A 23,044-nucleotide genomic window follows, 5' to 3' on the forward strand; every position below is an offset into this window, starting at 1 on the left:
ACAGCAAGAGAGAAGGAAGAAATGGAGGAGGCAGAATAAGAGGAGAGCGAAAAAGAGAGGAAATAGAGGAGGTGGAGCAAGAGAAAGAGAGAGAGGTATGTACCTGAATGGTGGGGGCGACGCTAAAAGGCACGCAGGAGGAAAAGGGTGCAATGGAGGAGGGGCTGATCCCGTGCCCCTCTTTTCTTCTTCTTACCCTTTGAAAGACTAAAATACAAGTACGTAACCCACCCCCACCCTCCTAAAATCCAAGTACATACCAAACCCCTCCCCACCCTCCATCGAATTGGAGTCAGGGAGGGGAGGAGTCGGGAGAGGGCCCACCCCCTCTTCTTAAAAAACAAAACAAAATGGAGGACTCAGTCAATTTGGGACAAAGATAACCCTGGGTGCGGGTTGACCACACCCAAGGTCACATTGACCACACTGGGTGCCGCACCAGCACCCGCGTCACATCGTGTCGATGCGGGTGCGGCGGCCTCTTTGGCAAGTCCATGTGACATAGAGGTTGTTCATTGGCCACCACCTCCACGTGAGTGAGTGCGTCTGTGGGTGCGGCGGGCATGGGCATGCATGTGTTTTGTATTCAAGTGCATTTGACTGCCAGAGCAAAAGATGTTGAACCCTGAACCCTGCATCTAACAGCTCTCAGCATGGAGAGTGATTCAGGGGATGCAATCATGCAAAGAGATCCTTCATTTTGTGTGTGTATATTCAAGTGCATTTGACTGCCAGAGCAAAAGATGTTGAACCCTGCACTTAACAGTTCTGGGCATGGAGAGTGATTCAGGGGATGCAATCGTGAAAAAGAGACCCAATCATTGTGTGTGTATCCATCAAATTTCACATATTCATCATTCATTCCTTTTGGTAGATCCAGGTAAGGAATCAAACCCAGTACCCCTCAATGAACATAGAGTAAATCCATTAATCCAGCTAACATAACTGATCCCTCATGCAACATCTCTGCAATACTGACTTTGTTTGCATATTGTTACTGCATACCAGGTGGTTGAAACACAAGATGAAAGTCATCGTTTATTCTTCTATATCCTCCATCAGATCCCACTTGGAGTGGCTCCTGTCAAAACTCCAAATCCTCCTCCTAAAGGGTTTGAGTTTATTTCTTTCATTAAAAGTTCACCCCGCCACTACTTACAAAGAACTATCTAAGTACATAGGTACATAGAGCAAATGTCCATAAGGAAACTTTGTTGCTGTGAGACCTACACAATAATTGGCAGCCTTGCCACTGTTCAAAACCAACAGCTTAAAATGCCCACATTTATCATTATATATACATCACAGCATTCTCATTATCCAAAGCTTATATGCATTTATGTGCAGATATATAAGACATGGTCCAATCAACTCTTCATCAGACAGACGCTTACAAATATCAAGATAAAGCTCAATGTTCCCAAAATTTTGCAAGAATTTTCTGAGGCCCTGCAACACAACAGCTATGTCCATATATTCAGGATGTAAACCATGATCGAGCATGGCTATTAAAGTTCTTGAAGCATCATCAAAGTGGCCGCCTTTGATGTAACCACGCAACAGCCATGGCAAATTTCTTTTTCTATTACCAGGAGACATGCCCATAGTTTCCATCCCCGCTAGCAATCGTCGTACAGCACCCATGTTCCTTTGGGATGCACAGACAGCTAAAACTATGCCATATAGCTCTCTTTCAGGCTCTTTACCAGCTAATTTCATTTTCCATAAATGATGCTCCGCCTCAAGGCCTCGATCAGCACAAGCATACATTGCAAGTAGTTTTTCATGAGCCATTGCAACAAAGTCAGGTAAGTTTTCCTGAATAGCCCAAGAAGATAGTCGCACTGCAAAAGTGAGAAGTTCTGACTGAAACTTTTCTATGAGTGCAATGTTTTCCACATCAAGATCAGCGATAACGCCATCATTCTGTAGCTTCCTAAGCTTCCTTAGCGACTTGGAGAACTCATTCTGCTCTTTAACAAGTGCTGCCAATGCAATCAAATAGCTGTAAATCTCCGGTTTCAGCCCACATTTCCGTCAGCCATCATTTTCCAAGCAAAGTAACCAACAGGGCCCTGCTTGCTACTGTTTCCGCAGAACGAGCTCAGACCATGCTCGAGAACGTGCTTAACAAACGCCACGGCTTCTGCTTTTCTTCCTCCGTCCCGGTACAATGAGATAACCTTTCAACCATGCTGAATTCTGGATTCAGCACAACACAATCCATCTCCTTCAAAAGATCAACAACTTGCGAAACATGGTGATCATTTTCGATCAACTTACTCACCCAGTTGCACATAATCGACACCATGAGCTCCATCGTCTCCTTATCCACTCGATTCTCCTTCCGAAGGAAATCAAAAACCTCGAGACGCACCACGAGTCCCTCCCTTCCTGGGAGAAATACACCAACACCAATTGGAACTCGCGAGCGGAGAGCTTATCGTTCAAATCGTTTCGAAAAACCCATCACCAATTCTCTCCTTCCCGTCGCTCAGAAGCAATTCATCCAATTCGAAGACGTGCGCCTCGCTCTGTTTCCCCTCTGCCCTCAATCCGAACTTCCCCACGTCGTCTCTTCTCGGGAAAACGAAACCCCGGTATCGACAGCGACCGGAATTTCCTCCGGAAACGGAAATCTCAGAAGTACCCAAACAAATTCTTCTACTTTGGCGAAACCCACCTTGGGGAAAAAGATTCCAGGAGAGGGACGAAAGAATTTTGGGGGAAGAGGATGGGTAGAAACAACGAAATTCTATGAAAATAACGCGATTAGCGATTGCCATCTTTTGGATTCTCAACAAAACGAAAGAAGAAACGATGGGGGCGTCGATACATAGCCAAAAACATGATGGTGGATGATCGAATAGCAGAAAACCAGAGGAAAAACTTACAGATAATAGATCCTTGGCGGGAAACGACGATCACCCACGAACCCCATTCTGAAGGAGCAGAAGACAAACACCAAAATGAGGAAGGGAAAAGTACGCGAAAGTCTGGGGATTGGTAGGGGAATAATGGACTTGAGTGGACTCTTTGCTTCATCGGTGCTTTATCTCAAACCGTGAAAGCGAAGTTGAGGGCAAAGCCGCATGGCACGTTTTTCTCGACAAGACTCTGAAAGCCAAAAAAGCAAACGTATCTCTATTTTCATATGGGAAACGTTTTCTACCCTCGCGGGTTAAATCTCGTTACTAATTTTAGGTTATACTGGGTTGCATTCAAATGTGATTTGAAATCTCATGCAAACCAGAGAATCAATCTCATTTGCACAGATAACCAATCATGTGATTTGAAATCTCATGCAAATAAGAAACTGAATGTGATTTTAAAAATCACTCTCATGTGATTTCAAATCACATGGTCATATGACTTCAATTCACATTTGGGGTAGGTTTGGTTGTTTGTAGGGTACTCTGCAAACGAGATTCAATTTCTAAATCTCATGAGAATTCAAAATAAATGAGATTCACTATATAAAATGATTCTCATTTGCAAAATCAAATGAGATTCACTTTCTCACGAGGGTACTTTTTGCGCTTGATTGCATTTTAAAAAAAAGCAAATGAGATTCACTTTTTAAAGTGTATGATGAAGTGAACCTTATGTGATCAAACCAAACTTGCCCTTGATTCTATCTCATGTGATTCCAAATAATATGAGATGTTTATTCACATTCTCCCCTTACATATGATTTACATGTATGGCCGTTTGTTTCGTTCTCATGAAAAAAAACTATATATGGATGAGCATGGTTTTCTAAAAAAAATCTTGCCACGTAAAAACTTTCATAAAGGGGGAAGTATGAAAAGATTTACACAAAAAGTATAAGTGGTGGGAACAATTGAGGCCCACTTGCGTAAGAACAACACTTTTCCACCATCATGATTTGATGTTTGTTTCATTCATGATGGGAAAGGATTTCATCAGGGTTGCCAGCTTAACACTTTCCCATGTAAGTTGCATAAAACAAATGAGGTCTAAAGTTTTTTTTTGACATAAATGTCAAATTTCATAAAAGTTAGACTATTAAAAAATTTTAATTCTCAAAAATGTATATTTTTACATAAAATTATAATTAAACTGATTTATATTATTTCTACCAGAATGAATACATCCATGGGGTGAGCTTTGGTCAAAACAATCTTTAATGATGAGTATAGTTAGTAAAACTCCATTTAACCCACATTTTTTTTCAATAAAACTTAAAAAAAAATGAAAAAACAATTGAAACTCCCTCTTTTCAAAAAGGGTGAAAAAATACGTTCATTTGAGTGAAAGCTTTTAGAACACAAATATATATATATATATATATATATATATATATATATATATATATATATATATATATATATATGTAAACAAAATACTTTTTAGAAAAACTTAATTACATATCCAATTAAATTAGATATGAATCATAATGATTCTTGAATTTGAATCTCATTCTTCCTATATCGTAACTTATTATTCATAGAAAAATGCCATATATATGTCTTTTTTTTACACTATTTTATAAAATTAAAACCAAATTAAACCTATATGTATTGTTTGCCAATTTTTTTGCGGCTTGTTTTTTATGTCATTTTTTCAGCCATCTTTTATAATGTGAAACCTTTAACGACTTCAATACACGTATTCCTAACTATGGGTACGAGAATTGATTAAAAAGTTTTCAACCTAAGAGAGTAGCCAATATTTTTCCTTTTCAAATATTAGCAAAAAGATCGTGATTCAAAACTCATGCAAGGTATCCTTTGCAGCGAGACTGAAGCTTGGCATCCTCGGTGAGCAGGAAGGATATCAAGAATTTTACCAGCTAAAATCAATTAAAAAAAGTATAAACTAAAGGCTTACTAATATGCCGCCGATGATGGGGGTTATCTTTTTTGCCTAGTAACAATGAAAAAAAAAAGTTATTTACAAAAAACATTTAAAAATACAAAAAAAAACAGTATTTTGTTAAAAAATACTTTGGCCATCAGCCGTTTTTATAGCCAGCGATAACCCAAGATTTCTTAAATCATGATAATATCACCTACCCATCCAACTATCTTGTTTGACTCAATTAGCTTTATACTTCTTTTTTTTTTCTTGATATTTACATGGAGAAACTGCCCACAGGATCAAAGGCCTAGCCGCGTTGGTTCTGCCTGCCGGTTGGTTTGGTATAATCGGAAGGTGAGAGGAGTTCAGAGGGGAGATCGGAGCAGAGTTGGGGGCACTCCGGTCACTCAATTTGGCGGAGCTGAACTACATTCTTTCGAGGATGTTGTTGTGAACGCCGCTCCCGGTGTGCCAGTGGGGTTTGATCGGGCGACCCCGCAGTGGTCATCTAAGTCTGGATTTTATGACACTATGATGAAAACATGTAGAGTTGTTGTATAAATGGAATGGGTTTGATCGGAATCCAGCTACAGATCCAACAACCAAAAGATATTGATACGAATCTGAACACATGAGGCTAAATCCACATATCTGAAAACAATGTATCAAATTTCATTTTGCATACTTTTGTTAATTTTCATGTTTTATTTTTTATTGTGTATTTCTTTAGAAAATTAGAGAGAAATTAACGGTCGAGTAATTGCTGTTTGGAACGTTCATCACTGACTCGCTATTGTTTCGGACCCCAAAAATGTTGGACCCAATCAAATTCGTATATGACAAGGTGTTTCCTTATTTACATCCATACCCGAATCCGAACTCAACAATGCAATATAATGACCTGGATTGGATTCTGTTGTGCATAAATCAAAACCGAATTCAAAAAGACTTGAAATCCTAGCTGGGCAAGCTCCATCACAAAGGGACGTCCATGGTCGTTTTTTGGGTTGGATATTCAACCTAAACCCCAAAATCAATTAGTTGGGTAACTTGGGTTCACAAAGCAGGTGCTATTTTATTAATAATCAGATTTATATTTTGTATGCAGTTTTGCAACCCAAATCTGAATCTAAAGCGAGTCCAAAACCGATTACGTATTAAAAAGCCACCCAAATAGCCAGTCGGATTCGGACTTGGTATTACCCTTTTCCATCTGACTCTGAATCCGTACACAGATCCGATTAAACAAGATCCATCTAAGTAGGATTCAGTAATGCCTAATCGGGTTCGGTTTCAGATTCGGATGGAATTAGATAAAAGTGAATCCGGATCTAACTAGCTTAAAACCCGGTACTTTTGCTTAAATGAGTTTGGTTTTAGTCAGATTCGGGTTTTTGTCAGGTTCAGTTTGAAGTTTGAATGCAAAACTCAATACCGAACCCGACTAATCGGTTTCGGATTCTGGTCGGATCTCAAGTGATATCCCTACCCGATCATAAGGCACGGGTCTCATATCGGATTACCTACCCGACCCATTAATCATAACACTAATTTTCATACCGGGCATTTTCGTCATTTCGTTTTTTCCTATAAACCCTTAACAGTGTCTAGGGCAAAACCTTTCTCCTTCGCCGTTCTCTCTCTCTCTCTCTCTCTCTCTCTCTTCTTCGAGAGCACCATATCGCGATGGCTATCGTCGCTCAGCCGGAGGTGAAGCTCTTCAACAGATGGTCCTTCGAAGAAGTCGAGGTACTCCAACTCTCTTTCCTTCTCGATCCGTTTTTTTGTCCTTTTCGTTTCGGAGGATTTTTATCATCAGATCTTCCGTGATTTCCTCGAATCAATCCGTAACTTAAATTGTCTGTTTTTTTCTTTCTTTTTGGTGTGAATAAATCTTTGGGATATCTCGTGTGGCTGCTGGAGAATTTGTTCGTTTGATGATGCATCGATGTTTTCCGCTTAAACGATTATATTTCCTTTAGAGTTTCTGTTTGCCTTAAAAAAAATAGTGTTGGGTCTTCTCCCGCTTTTCATTCGTTTAGATTGATGAACGGTATCCAAACATGTAAGATATTTGGAAGCCACCCATTTGTAAGTATTGGGTGGCTGTGTTTGTTTGGTCCAACCTGGTTTTGTAATTGAGACTTATGTAGGCATAGCGGTTTGTGCTAGATTCCTGATCACATGTAGCTTGTAGACAAAAGAATATCAGAACGTTTGTTTGCGTCTTTAGGGCTTGATTTAGGTTTCGTTAGTTTTCATTGCATTGTGATAATTGCAAAATGCTTTGCTAGGTTGTTTTTTGTATGTTGCATTGTCATGATCAAGTAAGCTGCCTCTGTGGACGTGCACGGGCTGCTATGGGTAGGGGTAAATGAGATAGCTTGTTCTAGTCTTCTCCGGATTTGTTGGGCCTTGCTGTTCTTAGGTTACTCTTGCCTCATTTTTTTTTCATGATAGATGCGTGGCGTGGGCTCATTTGTTGTGTAACCTTTTTCTCCTAGTGGCTTCAGTCTTGCAGGTGGGTCAAGATTTTTATGATTGACATCTTGGTCTTTCTGTGATTCCTGCCTTAGGGTGCGTTTGATTGACATCCTAATTTGAAACCCCTTCTTCTTTTTCTTCCTCTCTCTCTCTCAAATTACACTTTGAATTAGGAATTTTAACATTAAGGCTTTTCGATTTAGGGTTTTGAATTAGGTTTTTAGTTAGAGTTTCAAATTAGGGATTTTTCGAATTATGGTTTGAATTAAATATAAAAATTAAGAAATTTCTTTGATTATGGCTTTGAATAAATTTTTTTAATTAGAATTTTTTATGTTTAATTTGATTAGGTCTTTTTCTTTGATTTTCTTTGATTAGGGTTTGAAATATGGCCTTTTATATTTAATTTTATGCTTTCTTTGATTTTATAGTTTATTTATCTTATAGCGTAGGATTTTTTGGTTTATTTATGATTTATTTTCTTGCAGCATATGTTTTTTGGTTTATTTGTGATTTATTTCTTGCAGCATATGTTTTTTGGTTTATTTATGGTCTAATATTTTTCATAAGCAATCTAAAAAATTTGAATCATTCTCTCTCTCTCTCTATATATATGTTGAGTTTTATAGTAAGCCATTTACTTAAACTATGAAAACAATATTTTCATCCTCTATGTATTAAATTTGTTTTAGTTTGGTTGATTTGTAATTTATGTTCTGAATGAGTTGTTCATATTAGACCAGTCCTCTTAAGCCGAAAGAACCTTGGTTGTCTTGAAACCTCTGGTTTTCAAAATTGATTCTTTTTGATGAGGTACAAGTTGTTTGGTTGAGAACAGTCACAAGTGTCAGGCTTGGCTATTTCTCAGCAAGCAAAATCTCGTGATAATATAGGTTGTTTTGATAAACCTTAGAAAATTTTTGGCACTTAGAAATAAAAAATATAGAAAAATAGCAGAAACAGGTAAGAAAAAATATGTTTAGATAATCAAGTTTTTGTAGAAATGTAAGTAGAGGTTATAAATATATTGAAATTTTAAAATTTAAAAGAAAGAAGAAAAACATAATTTAAAAGTAGAAAAAATTAAAGTGACTGAAAATATCATGATTTTACCATTCTTAGTTGTGAAAAGCTGCACCTAGGCACCATTCAGGTGCAGGGCCACTGCCTAGGTTCATGAGTCTGAATGTTAAGGCCTTGTTTTCCTGCCTAGGATGTCTCCATCTAGATGGTGGGGACATAAATTGTCTTTTTTATTCATTTTTTTTCCTTTTCTTTTTTTTACTTCTTCTCCCCCCTTTATTTTCTTTTCTTGCCTTATGCTTTTCTTTTTTTCTTGTCCTTCTCTTCTTCCTCCTCCTCTTGCCCTTCCACCTTCTCTTTTTTCCTCTTCCTCTTCTACTTGTTTTTCTTTTTCTTCCTTTTTGCACTTTTCTTTTTTCCTTATGTTTTTTTTTCTTCTTCACCCTGTCGCCCCTCCACTCTCTTTTTCTTCTGTTTCCTTTTTTCTTTTTTCCATATTTTTCTTCCTTTTCTCCTTCTATTTTGTTTCTGTTCTTCACATGCATTCTGTGTATGTATATATATATATATATGATTGTTCTGTACCATGATACCTTACGGTTGTACACATTCCTGTTTGCATAGATCTAGCCATCAAATGGTGGATCTAACCATACAGATGTGTTTAGCATGATTTATTTACTATGCTAGAAGGTTTTATCATGTCTAATACACCATAAGATCCTACTTTTCATTCAGACAATGAAAATCAACATCTCACAATTCATGAAAATATGGGTGGTCTAGAAAATAAAACATCATATTTCAGTCAACTTTAACACATGGAACTAGTGCATAGAGCATGTTAAGCATGATCTAAATGTTAGATTTTGCATTTAGAGCATAGAAATATGTAAATCAAGTGTGTACCACCATAGAAGCACCCTATATATAATATGTGTATGTTTCAGACCTTTTATCTCCCGGACCATCCTAGGCCCTTTTAAAAAACATATTTGCATGATTTTTTTCTAATCCAATCATTTGATGCATTTATTATTGTTTATTTACTAAAAACCATGCTTTGGATCAAACCAATTTAACAACAATTCTTAATTTTCAGTTAATCAATTTTTTTGTGTTATATGTACAATTTATTTTTTTGTTGAGCTAAAAACACATTTAAACATGAAAAATGTTTAAATTAATACATGTTTTTTTTACTAAATAAAGCATGAAGATCATATCTATGGGTTTAGATTAAACAGAAAACTTAGGACTGTCTGAGAGATAAATGGTCCAGTACACCTTATACATATATGTATGCACATATAAGGAAAATATATGGTGGTTCTGTATGATGATACCATACTGTAGTACACATAGGGATGGCAGTGGGGCGGGGCGGGGCGGGGCGGGGGACAAGGTCTCCACCCCCGCCCCGCCTCAAGATTTTATCCTCCACCCCCGCCCCGCCTCCCTGGCGGGGATGGATTTTATCCTCCACCCCCGCCTTCATCCCCGTTTCATGTCCTCCATCCCCGGTTCAAACGGGGATGAGGCGGGACGGGGATATTGCGGGGAAAAGTGGTCGGGGCGGGGTTGGGGCGGGGATGAGGCGGAGATCGTGGCGGGGACGGGGCGGGGAAAAGTGCACGTCCATCCCCGCCTCCACCCTCGGACGGGGATGGATTTTAACCTTCGTCCCCGCCTCCATCCCCGTTTCATACCCGGTCCAAACGGGGCGAGGCGGGGCGGGGCCCCGCTTTCCCCTGGTCCACTGCCATCCCTAAGTACACACCCTTGTTTCTATGGATCTAGCCACCAAATGGTAGATCTAACTGTACAGATATTTTTAGCATGGTTTATTTAGTATGTTAGAAGGTTTTATCATATCTAATACATCGTAAAGGTTATATTTTGCATTTGGAGCTTATATATATGGTAATGATAAGGTGCTCCCGGAGTACCTACTCCCACCTAATAGAAGCTTTAGATTTTCGAATTTCATAAACTTTTTTTGTTGATAAGACCCTATAGATATGATCTATAAGCATTATTTAGTAGAAAACAAGTTTTGTATCATGTGATCATAGCATTTACATGTATGTTTTTTAAGACCTTTAAAAATCAATGGCTCACAATGTATCAAAATTCCATGACTTAAAAAATCCTATTTTTATGACCAAAAAACATGATCCAAAGCATGATTCCTATCAAATAAACTTTGTTGAGTACATCCATCAGGTTTAATTGAGAAGATACAACCTACAACCATGATTTATAGTATGTGGGAGTAGGTACTCCTGGAGCACCATAGCATTACTCGCTCACACTCACACTCACACTCACACTCACACTCACACTCACACTCACACTCACACTCACACTCACTCACACACACACACACACACACACACACTCACACACTCACACACACACACACACACACACACACACATATATATATATATATATATATATATAAAATCTGTGTTTATCAAAGATTCCCGAACACGGTGGATGTGTTTATCAAAGCAAACCTGAAGAAATTTGAGCCTCCTTTTACTCATTAAATCAAAGTAAAAAAGTGAAAGGCCGATGCAAATATCCATAGTGACTAGTCCTAGTGGTGTAGCCCAGCCTTGGCTGACTGGGTGCCCAGTCGGGACTTTGACTACTGTGCTGATCCAACCTGGTTGCTCTTGGAGTGGCAATATTGCTTCTCCATTGAGAAAACAAAGCCCAGTTGAGCTTCATGTTTAACTTACAGAGTTGAAGGAGCACTTTAGTATGCTCTGGCTGTTGAGCCAACATGCTTAGCATCTGGCCCATGCACATAACGTTGAAGATGTAACACTTTATATGTGGTTTAAATAAATTCACCTTCATTATTTTGTCATATGCATCCTTTGTTTGCGATATAATTTGCAATTTGGGTTTTGACAGCCATTCAGCAAAAACCAACTTAGGTATTTTCTTTTCTCCATTTTCTTTTGGGTCTGAAAAATTTGTATAGGAAATTCAAGCAACCTTCAGCACGATCCATATCCCATTTTAGATTGCTGGAAAATTGTGATGTCAAATGTTGCCTGCGCATTCTGAGAAAGGGGTTAGGAGTTCACTTTGTATGTTGTAATCCTAGAAACATTCTTGCAATGTGAAAGTGTATGCTAGTTTATGTTGTGATGATCTTGCTGTTATGTTTTCTGTTAATTCATGGTTCTTTATCTAGCCTGTAAGTGTATCATCTTCACAGTGGTCCTTGGGGCGGAATGGGAACATTATGTGCATTCGTAACACTTTTTTTTTAATAATTTTGTTTATTTTTTTTATATTTGAGATTATGGTCATGATACAGTCTTGCCTTTCCATGAATGTTGTAGGTTAGTGATATTTCATTGGCAGATTATATTGCTGTTACCCCTGCCAAGCATGCAACATTTGTTCCTCACACTGCTGGCCGATATTCCGTCAAAAGGTTCCGTAAGGCTCAGTGCCCTATCATTGAGCGGTTGACAAATTCTCTGATGATGCACGGCCGCAACAATGGCAAGAAACTAAAGGCTGTTCTCATTGTCAAGCATGCCATGGAGATCATTCATTTGCTCACAGACCAAAATCCAATTCAAGTGATAGTTGATGCTGTGATCAACAGGTAATTTCCCATCTTCGTCTTCCATTTACTTCTGGTGTTGATCAAATATAACCTGGTCTTTCGTCTTTTGTTGAAGCTAACTCTAAATTTGGCTTCACTTGCTGCGTTTATAGAAACTAATTGTCATGCATCTTGTTAGACAAAATGATATTCTTCGCTAGCATGGTATCCCTAACCTCTCTGTAAACCTGAGATCAACTCAGCCAATGTGTCCTTGCTTGAGTAGTGGGTTGAAGAGTTGGCTGATTCAGGGCTTAACCTGATTCAAACTTGTATAATCTTATATAATTCGGTTGAAATGCTTTGAAGTATGATTCTTTTCTGATCCTTATTTTGAATATCTTGTAGTGGACCGAGGGAAGATGCAACAAGGATTGGTTCCGCTGGTGTTGTGAGACGGCAAGCAGTTGATATCTCCCCTTTGAGGCGTGTCAACCAGGCTATATACCTCATTACCACAGGTGCTCGCGAAAGTGCCTTCAGGAACATCAAGACAGTTGCTGAATGCCTAGCTGATGAGCTTATCAATGCTGCCAAGGGATCATCAAATAGGTAATGATTTTAATTGAGTGTGCATTCCTTCAAGTTTGCCAGTCAAAACCTGGACTCCTGACAGTACCCTGCCTTTCAATACGACAGCTATGCCATCAAGAAGAAGGATGAGATTGAGCGAGTTGCCAAGGCAAACCGTTGATGGGTATGGATTTTCTGTTAGCAAAGGCAATTTTTGCAATCAGCAAGTTAAGTTCGCCACACTTTCTGAATTTTTTCTCCCTCCCTGTTGGCTTGAGACATTGTTTTATCCATAGCTTTAGTTTAGATTTGAATGTGCTAGGAGTTGTGTCCTGCCATTTGTTGCAGACAAATAAAACAGTTTGTAGGCAATTGCAAAATTTGCGATTAAATTGAGATTCTTGGTCGTTGTATATGGTTTCTAATGTGAATGCCACCTTCCTGCAATTATTTCTTTATATGCTATTTTCTTCTTTCTTTGCACGTCATGCATATCTTCTGTGTGGAACCACCATGAACTGCTGGCTAGTTTTCTGTTCTGAGCTGGTCGGTGGCCACTGATCTGTATTTAGTTATTGGGGTGGCGAGTTCTTTGTCCCACCTGGCTTTTTTGGTATAGGGTGGCGGTGCCTCTCAAACCAGGCCCCCACTTCCTGAAGTTTTTGTCACAAGGAAAATTTATTGTGTTTGATCATGTTAGTAAAAAACATATGGAGGAATTAATTGTGTTAACAACGGGGGCTCCGCTTGTCTGGTAGGAGCCAGCTGGTGCACGTCACCTTGTGTTGGGACGTTACAGGTTCAAACCCCAAGGTATAGTTGTATAACTGGCAGGGGTCTGCCTAACCCCAGCTTGCCTTTCAAAAAAAAAAAAGAATTAATTGTGTTTGATTTGCAAAAATGGAAAAAGTTAGAATTTATCCTAACCACCACTTTATAGCATGTATACCAAATTAAAAACTTTCAAAATTTTATGGAGTGAAAAGATCAAAGCTTCACTAGTTTTGTTAGCTGCATTAGCAAAACTAGATGTATTAGACCTTAATTTTAGCAGTTGCATAATTTTTCTCAATAGAAAAAATGGAAAATGATATCACCAATAAAATGATTTTCAACAAGTAAATAAAACCAATGTTCTGTATCCAAAAAGGCAAAAAAGGGGCAAGATAATGAAAATATAATGGTTTTCAATAACTAAATTAATCCATTCTTCTGCACCCTAAAAGATGAGAAAAAACACGATTAATCCCTCACCCATTCCAAAAACTACACAAAATCCAACTGAAAAAATGAAAAAGTTGCATTCTTTGGTGGTGGTGTTAATATTGGATGGAGCCAGTGGATGGTGGTTGTTTTGGTGGTGATTGATTAAGATTAGACACAGGTTGGATGGGAACATATTGCGGTGGAGTAAAAGGAACGTCACAGGAGACTGCTGGATGGTGCAGAGAGAGAGAGAGAGAGAGAGAGAGAGAGAGAGAGAGATACTCATGGCAGCGAAGGATGCTTGGCGATCCGTGGTGCGGAGGCAAGAGGCGGGAGTGAAGGGGAAGATGTCTTAAGCCCTCAGGCCCTCGTATTTTTCTTGGGCAGAATTTCACCCGGGGAAAAAGTTGCAGGGTGGAGAGGAGATGTGAGGATGCATTTATCAACTTCTCATCTCCCCTCCATTCTCCATCTCCCAGACAGAGACTTAGTCGGATTGATAGGAGCTTTTCCTGAATAGTTCCTAATATATAGATCTTTGTTTTTGTTGCCTTATTTGAGGACCTGGAAGATTTCATATATCGAGAAAAAGAAGTCTGGACAAGGACCAGTTCCCAGAAAAAGCAAGATAATATCAGATATCACAATGTGTTTTGAAATGTGAAATCCCTTGTGTTTTGCAATCTGAAATCCCTTTTCGTTCTCTGGAAAAGTTGGTTTGCCAAACTAACTCCTTGCCCCCAATTAAGTAAAAAAGTAATGGTGATCCCATCCGGAAAATGGTTATTGTCGCCAGATATAGACCGGAAAATGGGTCTTGGAAGTACCAGGAAAACTTGGAAATGACTATATCCATCTATCCAACACACACATGCTTACAAGATTTAATTAGGTTAGATAGAAAAGTTAACAAACATGTGATCCAAATGTATCCATCGTATAAGTGAATCAAAACAATGCCCACAAGAGCTCCGGTTGCGTCCCTTGGAGGGCGGATCAGGTGCAATCACATTGCACTCTTTTGAGTGTCCCGCCGCACCCCACCCTCCATCTCGGCTGACAGCCTGTCAATTGTGAGGGCCAACTACAGATGGAGGGCAGCCAGGTGCAGCGGCACACTTGAAGTTTGCAACGTGATTGCACCTGATTTAACGTTTTTTCCTATATATATATATATAAAAAATGCTGAGATACTTTAGGATAGCTTCGTTATGCAATATCACACCTTATCACCGCTTTTTTGGAGAAGTGGGTGCAAAAAAAAAGTTTAAATTGCTTTTAGCAATACAAAAAAGGTTGCAGATACTTTTCAGATCCACAAATCTTAATAGAACAGTTATTTTGAAAAGATGAATTTTGGTTTGATATCTCATGAACTCTGAGAACATTCTCAAGCTTTCCGCCTCCTTTACTTCCTTTTTGATCAATTTAAAAGTTTAAAATCCCTTTAAATATTGCAAGGAGAACCGTTATTTTGTTGGACGGCCTGTACCCGTACCTGTCCTTCTTGATATATGTCCGGAACTTTAAAATGGTTGGAGGCTCATGAGTCTAAGGAGAAGACTACTCTTTCTTACTTTTGCTAGGCCAAGGGAAAACCCGGCCCTCACATTGGCTGACCTATGATTGGTAAAACCCTTGAGGTCGTCCCCCTGCCTAACAGAGAGTACACCCAGCTTCGACTTAAGCTTCAAATATCCATAACACATACTCAACAGATAGCAACACTGTAATTGTTCATTAAAAAAAAAAAAGGGAACATGGCATAACCACTCCACAAATAGGATAGCATGTTTCCTGCCTTGCTATATGAAAAAGGTACCATGTCAAATAAACAAAATGGGACAAACATCGTTTCTACTTTCTGCATTATTATGCATGCGCAAAGGGCATACGAGCACAGTAGCATACCAACAAACAGAATTAGTCCACTGAAACATTGGCATGATTCATTCAAGATTAAAAGAATACCAACAAAAAAACAAAGTCACAAGCTTAGTGTAATGACTTTTATCCATTAATAAACGATGCCAAATTGAAGAGACCATAATTTTTCTAAGTATATCAGTCTTTTTTTATATAGAAATAGAAAAAAACTCAGTCTATCAGTCTTTTTTTATGTCGGTCCTTTATCGAGTTGCAGACCAGTTTTCATTAAGGCTCTGTTTCGAAGAAGACGGTGTTGGAGCAGAGAGTGTGGTTGTACTTCAACTACATCCTCACGAGGATAAAGTTGAAATGAGGAGATGGAATGCCATCTCCACTCCCATCTCTCAAAATCCGGGCTCTCAAACAGCAGTGGGTGTAAGGGATTTAATGAATCCCCATCTCCCTCCCAAATCAGGCTCTCAAACAGCAGTGGGTGTAAGGGATTTAATGAATCCCCATCTCCCTCCCAAATCCGGCTCTCAAAAGTGTTTCACACAGCAACACAAGCACCTAAAAATAAAGCACACGTAACATATAGCTTGTGATGGTCAAGTGGTCCAACTCAACCCCTAGAGTTGATAAGGCTGCTCTTTGTGTAGTACAAAGGAGCAACCCGATGTTAGCTACTACGTGCAATCCAAACGATCAGGTGCAGTTTCAGACCATCTCATACAAAAGAAAAATGGACCACTGAGCGCCTTCATCGCAATAAAGTAGGTATGGCACTTTCTGAAGAAAGAAAGCTAGAGCAGGCAAACCTCAGCTAACCCCTAACAATTCCAAAATCCTAATTCCTCAGTAATGCCATGACTATAGTCACCCTACATTACAAAAAGCAAACAGAAAAACATCTCTGCTCGATGCAGAGAGAGAGAGAGAGAGAGAGAGAGAGAGAGAGAGAGAGAGAGAGAGAGAGAGAGATGCCAACAATATTTATCTTTTACAATAGTACACAAGCCAATAATATATGGAAAGTCTAGATAAAACTTGGTCTTTTCCCATGTTTCTGATATATAAGCAACAAGAAGTTAACATGCGCAACAAGTGATTGATTGTTACAAAAGCCAAGTATGGATTAGAAAAGGAAGGCCACAAAATGATGCATCAATATATATAGAGAAACTGAAACTGACAGGCTAAGATATCCAAAAACAAAAAAGCTTCTGCAACAGAGGGAAGAAAAAGAGCTTACAAGGTATCAATTCATCTATTGGGAAGCACAGTAGCAGCTCTAAGAGCAGTAAGCAAATCGGAGAAACGAGGCCTTTTGGAAGGGCAATTGTTCCAGCACTTCTGCATCAAGGACTTCAAAACAGCCGGGCAGTCTGCTGGTATATCCGGCCGGAGACCGCAGGCTGCGATCCCGACGGCCGCCTGAACCGGGGAATACGACTCGTAGGCCAACTCACCTGTCACCATCTCCCACAGGATCATCCCAAAACTATATACATTGCTCTTCTCTGTTTCCACCACACTTTCTGGATCACCTGCAATTATCTGCAATGCCCACCAATCATCAAACTCAAATAAATCAAGACACCCATCAACACAATCAAGATACTCAAGAAAGAGAATAATGAGTTCAGTTCAGGCACCATAGATACCTCTGGAGCTAGCCATCTATAGCCTGCTGTTTCATACTCTAAGACCTCCCCAACTTGATTACATGGTGCAACAACACCCATATCTCCAAGGCAAGCATTCCCCTGCCTATCAAGAAGCACCCTGTGGGTGTTGAGGTCTCTGTAAACCACACCATTTTCATTCATGAAAGACATTCCCTCCGCTACATCGGCAGCGATCTTGACGATTTCTCTGTACTGAAGCTTCTTCCCGCCGCGGCGTACCAACCGGTCGATCGACCCGCCTTCCATCAGTTTCGTAACAGTGCACATCCCATGCACAGGGTGCAGCAAAATCCCATGGAATTGTAGCACATTCTTGTGCCCGCAGGTCATGAGTTCCAACAGATCCCTCCTCAATTCGACCTCGAAACCGATCCCCTTATCGCATCCGGGAAGCCTCGCAATCGCCACCCGCTTCCCCCTGTAAACCCCCTTGAACATCCTAGACCCCAATTGCTCCCCAAACTCGACATGGTCGGAATTCAGCAGCCATTTCCCGAGCTCGTCTCCCCCGGCCCGAACGTTCAGCCATTCATCGACCGAAACAGAGATTGAGCAGCTGTCCACGAGGGAGGCCTTCAATGGGGATCGGTCGGAGGCGTTCTCTCCGGATTCGCGGCTGCCTGGCTCGTCGCCCATCTCGCTCTCGGCGGGGTTCCTGATGTTCTCCTCCTGGCACCCGCACAGCCCCAATGCGATCCTCATGGCCGCCTGTCTGGGCCTTTTGGTGGCCGATCTGAGCGCGGCTTCGACCCGGTGGCGGAAAATCCTCTCCTGCCCGGCCGGAACCAGGACCGTCACCACCCCGAGGGTCAGGCTCTTCCTCTCGAAGATCTGCATCTTCTTGCAGCAGAACGAGGGGTTGTCGAGGACGCAAGATACCGCCGGCCACGAAATGCAGGAGTTGCAGGCGAAGGCGAGGCGGAAGACCGAAACCCCATGGTGGCTTTCCGCCTCGCCGGCGACCTCCTCGACGGAAACAGCCGGGCGGTCCTCGGCGACGGCCTCTTCGATCAACCGGACGTGGGCGAGCACCTCCTTCATGTCGAACCCCGCCTGCGCGTAGCTCACGGGGAGCGAGTCGAAGTGCTTGCGGACGTTTGCCAGGAGCTTCTCGGGGAGTTGGCTGCCCGGGTAGAGCTGGGTGAGGTCGTGCACCACCGAGCCCCAGACGAGCCTGCGGGACTCGGAAGAGGCGGCGGACATCCGTCCGGTGAGGGAGTCGAGGTTGAGGTGGGTCCTGAGGGTGGTGAGCGCACCGGAGAAGTTCCGGCCGAGCCTGGCCCACCTCCGCTGCCCCTCCTGGGAAACGGTGGCGTTCCGGCAATCTCCGTCGTCCGTCTGTGGGGGAGGGGAGGTGGGTGCGGAGGGAAAGGCCTCGGATCGCTCGTTGGTCTTCATGAGGACCTGCTCCACCATGTCCTCGTCGATACTGGTGCGGCTGCTCCAGCACTCTAAGGCCGCCATTGCCCCACCTTCCTCCTGCAGAAGAAGAAGAAGCCTGGAGAACCCGTTTTCTTCTTCTTCTCTCTACATACGGAAGAGAATGACCTGCAGGTCCCTGGTTTTGTTTCAAGGAAGACCTGAGGATCCACTGGTATGGGCCCCACTTTTGTTGATTTTCATTTTTTTCATACACGTAAAGGAGAAAAAAAAGTGGTTCTTTTTAAATATTCGATCCGTTAATAACGCCTTCCATGTCAGTGCAAGTGTTTTAAAAAAAATGGTTTTTTTTGTTTTTAATGCATTGAATGAATGTGCTTGGTTTTTGTTGACAAAAGTTTGGTTTCTTGGTGTTGTGTTGTGTACATGGTTCGGTGCGTATCGTCCTATACGTATCATATCGGCAGAAAATCGATATGCATCGCTCTTGAATCGGTTAATTTTTAATATAAAAATACTAAACATTAATTTTTTAATATTATTTTAATAGTTTTAACGTGTGTCACGTTTTGATTGACACCTAATATTTTTTTTTGGGCTCGATACAGAACGATTCACTTGAGTATTGGTATCTATCGAATAGCTGAATCGTTGGCCAAACGAATTCAGGGCCGATACGATACTGACAACATTAAAATTTGTTTGAGTGGCGGGAGAATGGGCACTGTGGTGTACTGTCTAGACACTGCATTTATGGTTTGTGCCTTGGAGACTGAAACAAGGGGATGGGATGGGCTGCAGGATTTCATTTCAATTGCTTTTAGCTTGCTACTTCAATTAAATGATTTTAGTTTTTGGTCTTTCAATCTTCCATTTTTTTTTTTTAATTTCTTTACTGGTTATTAGTTACATGTTAGTTTCAATGACAACCGGCCGGTGGGAGTATTGCTCTGCTTTTGCCTTTTAGACCTTGGAGACCTCAATTTTGGGTGCTTGGTTCTTTTTGTTTTTGGATTTATAACTCGAAGAAACTGCACCTGGCACTCAGACCCAGTCAAGCTGGCTCAACCTACCATACCTGCGGTCTGTCATGCCGGTGAAAAACTTCGAGGCTAGGACGCCAGCCCCTGAGGTGCTTGCCACTTGCAACCAATCTTTCTTGGTTTAGGCAAGAGAGAGAGAGAGCAGAAAGTAATTCAACATTACCACTCATGAAGATCAACAAAATGTTGAATCCATGAACTGAACAAGAGCAAAAGCCAAAACAAATAAAGAAAGCACAAGAGAAAAGAACATCAGGCAGATAAAATGGGCTCACGCCGGAACCGCTTGCCCAGATTGCGACAAAGGACAGGTAGCATCAGCAGGAGGGAGTGGAAGATCACTAAGATGCATACACAAGATCGCATAAACATCTACCAAGATTTTATGCACCAAGTTCTGAATGTTAACTGGAATATGACAAAAATGAGCATCGTTTTGCGCCATCCAAACAAACCACCAAGAAGTATATTGATTAAGCTGCATTTGCCTTTATATTGATTGCAATGCCTCATTTAGCGGCCCTCTATGTCTCAAAGATCTGTGGACACAACGCGTGTCACGAGTTTGATTCGAACATTCCTAAACTTTTTCAGAAAATAGGACATGAAGACAAGAATTTTTTTAATTTTGCAATCACTAAAAAACTATTTTTGATAACTTAATTACAAGAAATAATGTTTTATTGAAAAATACCAAAAAAATATTAAAATGATGTCACACGTGTCACATACGTGTCATCGTGATACACTCCCAGAATGGCGTATCCCTGTGACATATGCGTGTCTTTCGATTTACATATATCCTCTTGATAAACTTTTGTTGTGGGTTTTTTTTTTTTCCAAGAAGGCATGCATTTATGTAGTGAATAGTAGTTTCACAACATTCACGGGAAACTAGCTGACCCAGTTATTTTTGCAGATGTATAGGCTCGAAAGTGATAGCGGTAGGGATGTAAATGGTTCGGGCGCAGGTCGGATATCCAATTGAATCCAAGTCCCAAGTCCATTTGATTGGATTCGGTAAGTAAATCCCAATCAAAGAATGCTAATTGGACTCAGATTAGGATGTAGGATTTTTACATCCCGAGTTGTCCAACAAAATCCAATCTGATTACATGTATATTCAGATCTAATAGGATTCGGTTTGGACTAATGAAATTTCGTTATGAAATAGAATTTTTTTATCACCCGAAGCAACCACACCTGGTTGCAAAAAATGCATACTTCAAGTATTGAACTTGTGACCGCCTTCAACTTGAATGCCTTAAGCCAACCCATCTAGCTAGCTAGAGGTGTGTGGAGGAGCTCTTCATTATACCTGAAGAGAAAGAAAACCAAAATTCTATGTCTGGAAGGAGGGATGCTGTACATGTTGTCCCCAATCATTCCATTTATGGGTTGCTATTAGGCGTGTCAATGGGTCGGGTTTGGTTCTGATCCAAGTAAAACTAGACCCAGACCTGATTGAGATACTGGGTATCAGGTCCAAACCCAGGTCCAATCACACCCACCATAAGAGAAACCATACCCTAATCATGTAAGGATTACACGAACCAGAACTTGAACATACCCGATAAAATGATATTTTTTATCATTTTTACATTGAAAATTTGTGGATATTAATCAAAACTTGGGTCGGGCCCGAGTCTGGTATGAAATTTCAAAAACCATGACTCCATATTATTAATCGGACTTTCTTATTGATCACCAAACCTTGACTCTATAGGGTTTGGTACGGGTCAAACTTAGATTAGTATTATTGACACCCTTATTTGCTATCACCATTTTTATGCATTGCCCCATGATGAGAAGCCAAGTAAATCCCAAAAAACAATTAGTGTGACCCATGTGAAGATCGGGCATTTTAGGCATTAATTGGTCTGGACTTTAGATCAAAGCACATGATCAAAGAAAATTTAAGGAAAATTATTAACCAATTGGTACTAGAGCATCAAGATAAGGAGTATGATAGGGTCATTCCATTGATGATAGATAGGAGTCTGACCCATAATTAGCAGCGTGGACACAAGTGGTGGTCTTCTTTTTCTAGAGTTAATATTAATTATAGCAGAGGATAATTATGGGTAATGATCAATCATGATTTTTGATGTTATCGTGCAAAACAAAAATAAAGTATGCTATGAAAGGAAAATGAGAAGGGAGGTGGGGTTGGGATATGTGTGATAATGAATTGATGCTGATTGATAGATGGAACAGGGTCATTAAAGTGCAGAAAATTTGGGTCTTGGTAACTTAAATTTAGCCTGGTGGAGGTCTGCAAAGACCCAGAAATTTAGCCTTGTTTTAGGTGAGAAAGGGAGACACCATGTCTGGACTTTGTGTCTTAGACCATTGTCCCTCTGTTCCTAGTTGGTAATATTTGTCAGCTTTAAGTCACGTACAATTGGGTGTTTAATGGTGATCCTCTGATTCTGGATCCACTTGATACAAGTAGGGGTGTCAAAAGGGTGGGGTTTGACCCGAGACCCGACACCCGACACCAAACCCAATAAGTTTGGGGTTTGATGATAAGGATGGCCCAATTGGGACAGACCTGAAGCTGTCTAATTAGTGTATGTAGGGGCATCAATGGGTCGAACCTGGTTCAGACCTAAGTGGGACTGTACTCGGATCTGACTTTGAGGTGCTGGTACGGGATCTGTTCAGGTCGGCATTAAATAAATCATACCCAGGACTTATAAGGATTATATGAACCAAACCCAATCTAAACTCCGTAAAATAATAATAATTTTTTGTTTTTTTTACATTGAAAAATCATGGGTCTTAATGGGAACTGGAGTCGGGCCCGGGTCTTACATGAAATTTCAAAAAATATACCTGGCTACATATACTAATCGGGACCTTTAGCCGGTTTGACCAGGATTCTAACCGGACCTCTTTTTTTATCATCAAACCCTGACACTATAGGGTTTGATACGGGCCAAAACCCATTGGCACCCTTAAGTATATGGAGCCAAGTAGGGATGTCAATGAGTTAGGATTAACCGAGGCCTAACCCGTGCCAAATCCTATAGGGTCAGGGTTCGGTGATAAAAAAGGTCTGATTAGAAACCGAGTCAAAACCAAAAGGTCAGATTAGTATATGGATCTGTGTATGGTTAGTGAAATTTTATCCTGTGATTTTGCAAAGTAAAAAGATAAAAAAATATTATTTTATCAGGTATCAACCTTGTCTGGGCCATGTAATCCTCATAGGGACTGGGTATGGTTTTTCTTATAGCAGATCCGATAGAATTCGAGTACGAACCTGGAACCCGCACCTCAAAATAGATCTGGGTTAGGAGTCACCTGGCTCTGTACCAGATCTTACCCGTTGACACCCCTATAGCCAAGCATAGTTTATGAAAGGCCTGGGG

The 23,044-nt window shown here is 40.5% G+C and overlaps 2 protein-coding genes and 1 pseudogene across 2 annotated transcripts; 1 reads left to right on the top strand and 2 right to left on the bottom strand.

Moving 5' to 3' along the window:
• Positions 1-1,302: 1,302 nt before the first annotated feature.
• Positions 1,303-2,859, bottom strand: LOC149846373 (pentatricopeptide repeat-containing protein At2g30100, chloroplastic pseudogene; annotated as a pseudogene).
• Positions 2,860-6,451: 3,592 nt separating this feature from the next.
• LOC149846374 (small ribosomal subunit protein uS7) lies at positions 6,452-12,894 on the top strand. The gene is made up of 4 exons (XM_089997963.1): positions 6,452-6,573; positions 11,697-11,968; positions 12,317-12,520; positions 12,608-12,894. The coding sequence occupies exons 1-4, from the start codon at positions 6,511-6,513 to the stop codon at positions 12,660-12,662; spliced, it is 594 nt and encodes a 197-aa protein (XP_089854089.1). The 5' UTR covers positions 6,452-6,510; the 3' UTR covers positions 12,663-12,894.
• A 3,777-nt stretch (positions 12,895-16,671) lies between these two features.
• LOC149846375 (uncharacterized) lies at positions 16,672-18,708 on the bottom strand. Its single transcript, XM_089991096.1, has 2 exons — positions 17,221-18,708; positions 16,672-17,113 (listed from the first exon to the last, which is right to left on the bottom strand). Exons 1-2 carry the CDS (start codon positions 18,706-18,708, stop codon positions 16,820-16,822), a joined length of 1,782 nt encoding a protein of 593 aa, XP_089847222.1. The 3' UTR covers positions 16,672-16,819.
• Positions 18,709-23,044: the final 4,336 nt, after the last annotated feature.

Source organism: Nuphar pumila, chromosome 2 (genome assembly GCF_984573655.1).
Source record: "Nuphar pumila chromosome 2, dmNupPumi1.hap1.1, whole genome shotgun sequence".
NCBI lineage: Eukaryota > Viridiplantae > Streptophyta > Magnoliopsida > Nymphaeales > Nymphaeaceae > Nuphar > Nuphar pumila.

Coding starts and splice junctions, on each gene's coding strand:
- LOC149846374 (XM_089997963.1), top strand. CDS start 6,511: ATGGCTATCGTCGCTCAGCCGGAGGTGAAGCTCTTCAACAGATGGTCC. Junction 11,969..12,316: donor GTTGATGCTGTGATCAACAG/GTAATTTCCCAT, acceptor AATATCTTGTAG/TGGACCGAGGGAAGATGCAA. Junction 12,521..12,607: donor GCCAAGGGATCATCAAATAG/GTAATGATTTTA, acceptor TCAATACGACAG/CTATGCCATCAAGAAGAAGG.
- LOC149846375 (XM_089991096.1), bottom strand. CDS start 18,708: ATGGCGGCCTTAGAGTGCTGGAGCAGCCGCACCAGTATCGACGAGGAC. Junction 17,114..17,220: donor ATAGATGGCTAGCTCCAGAG/GTATCTATGGTG, acceptor TGGGCATTGCAG/ATAATTGCAGGTGATCCAGA.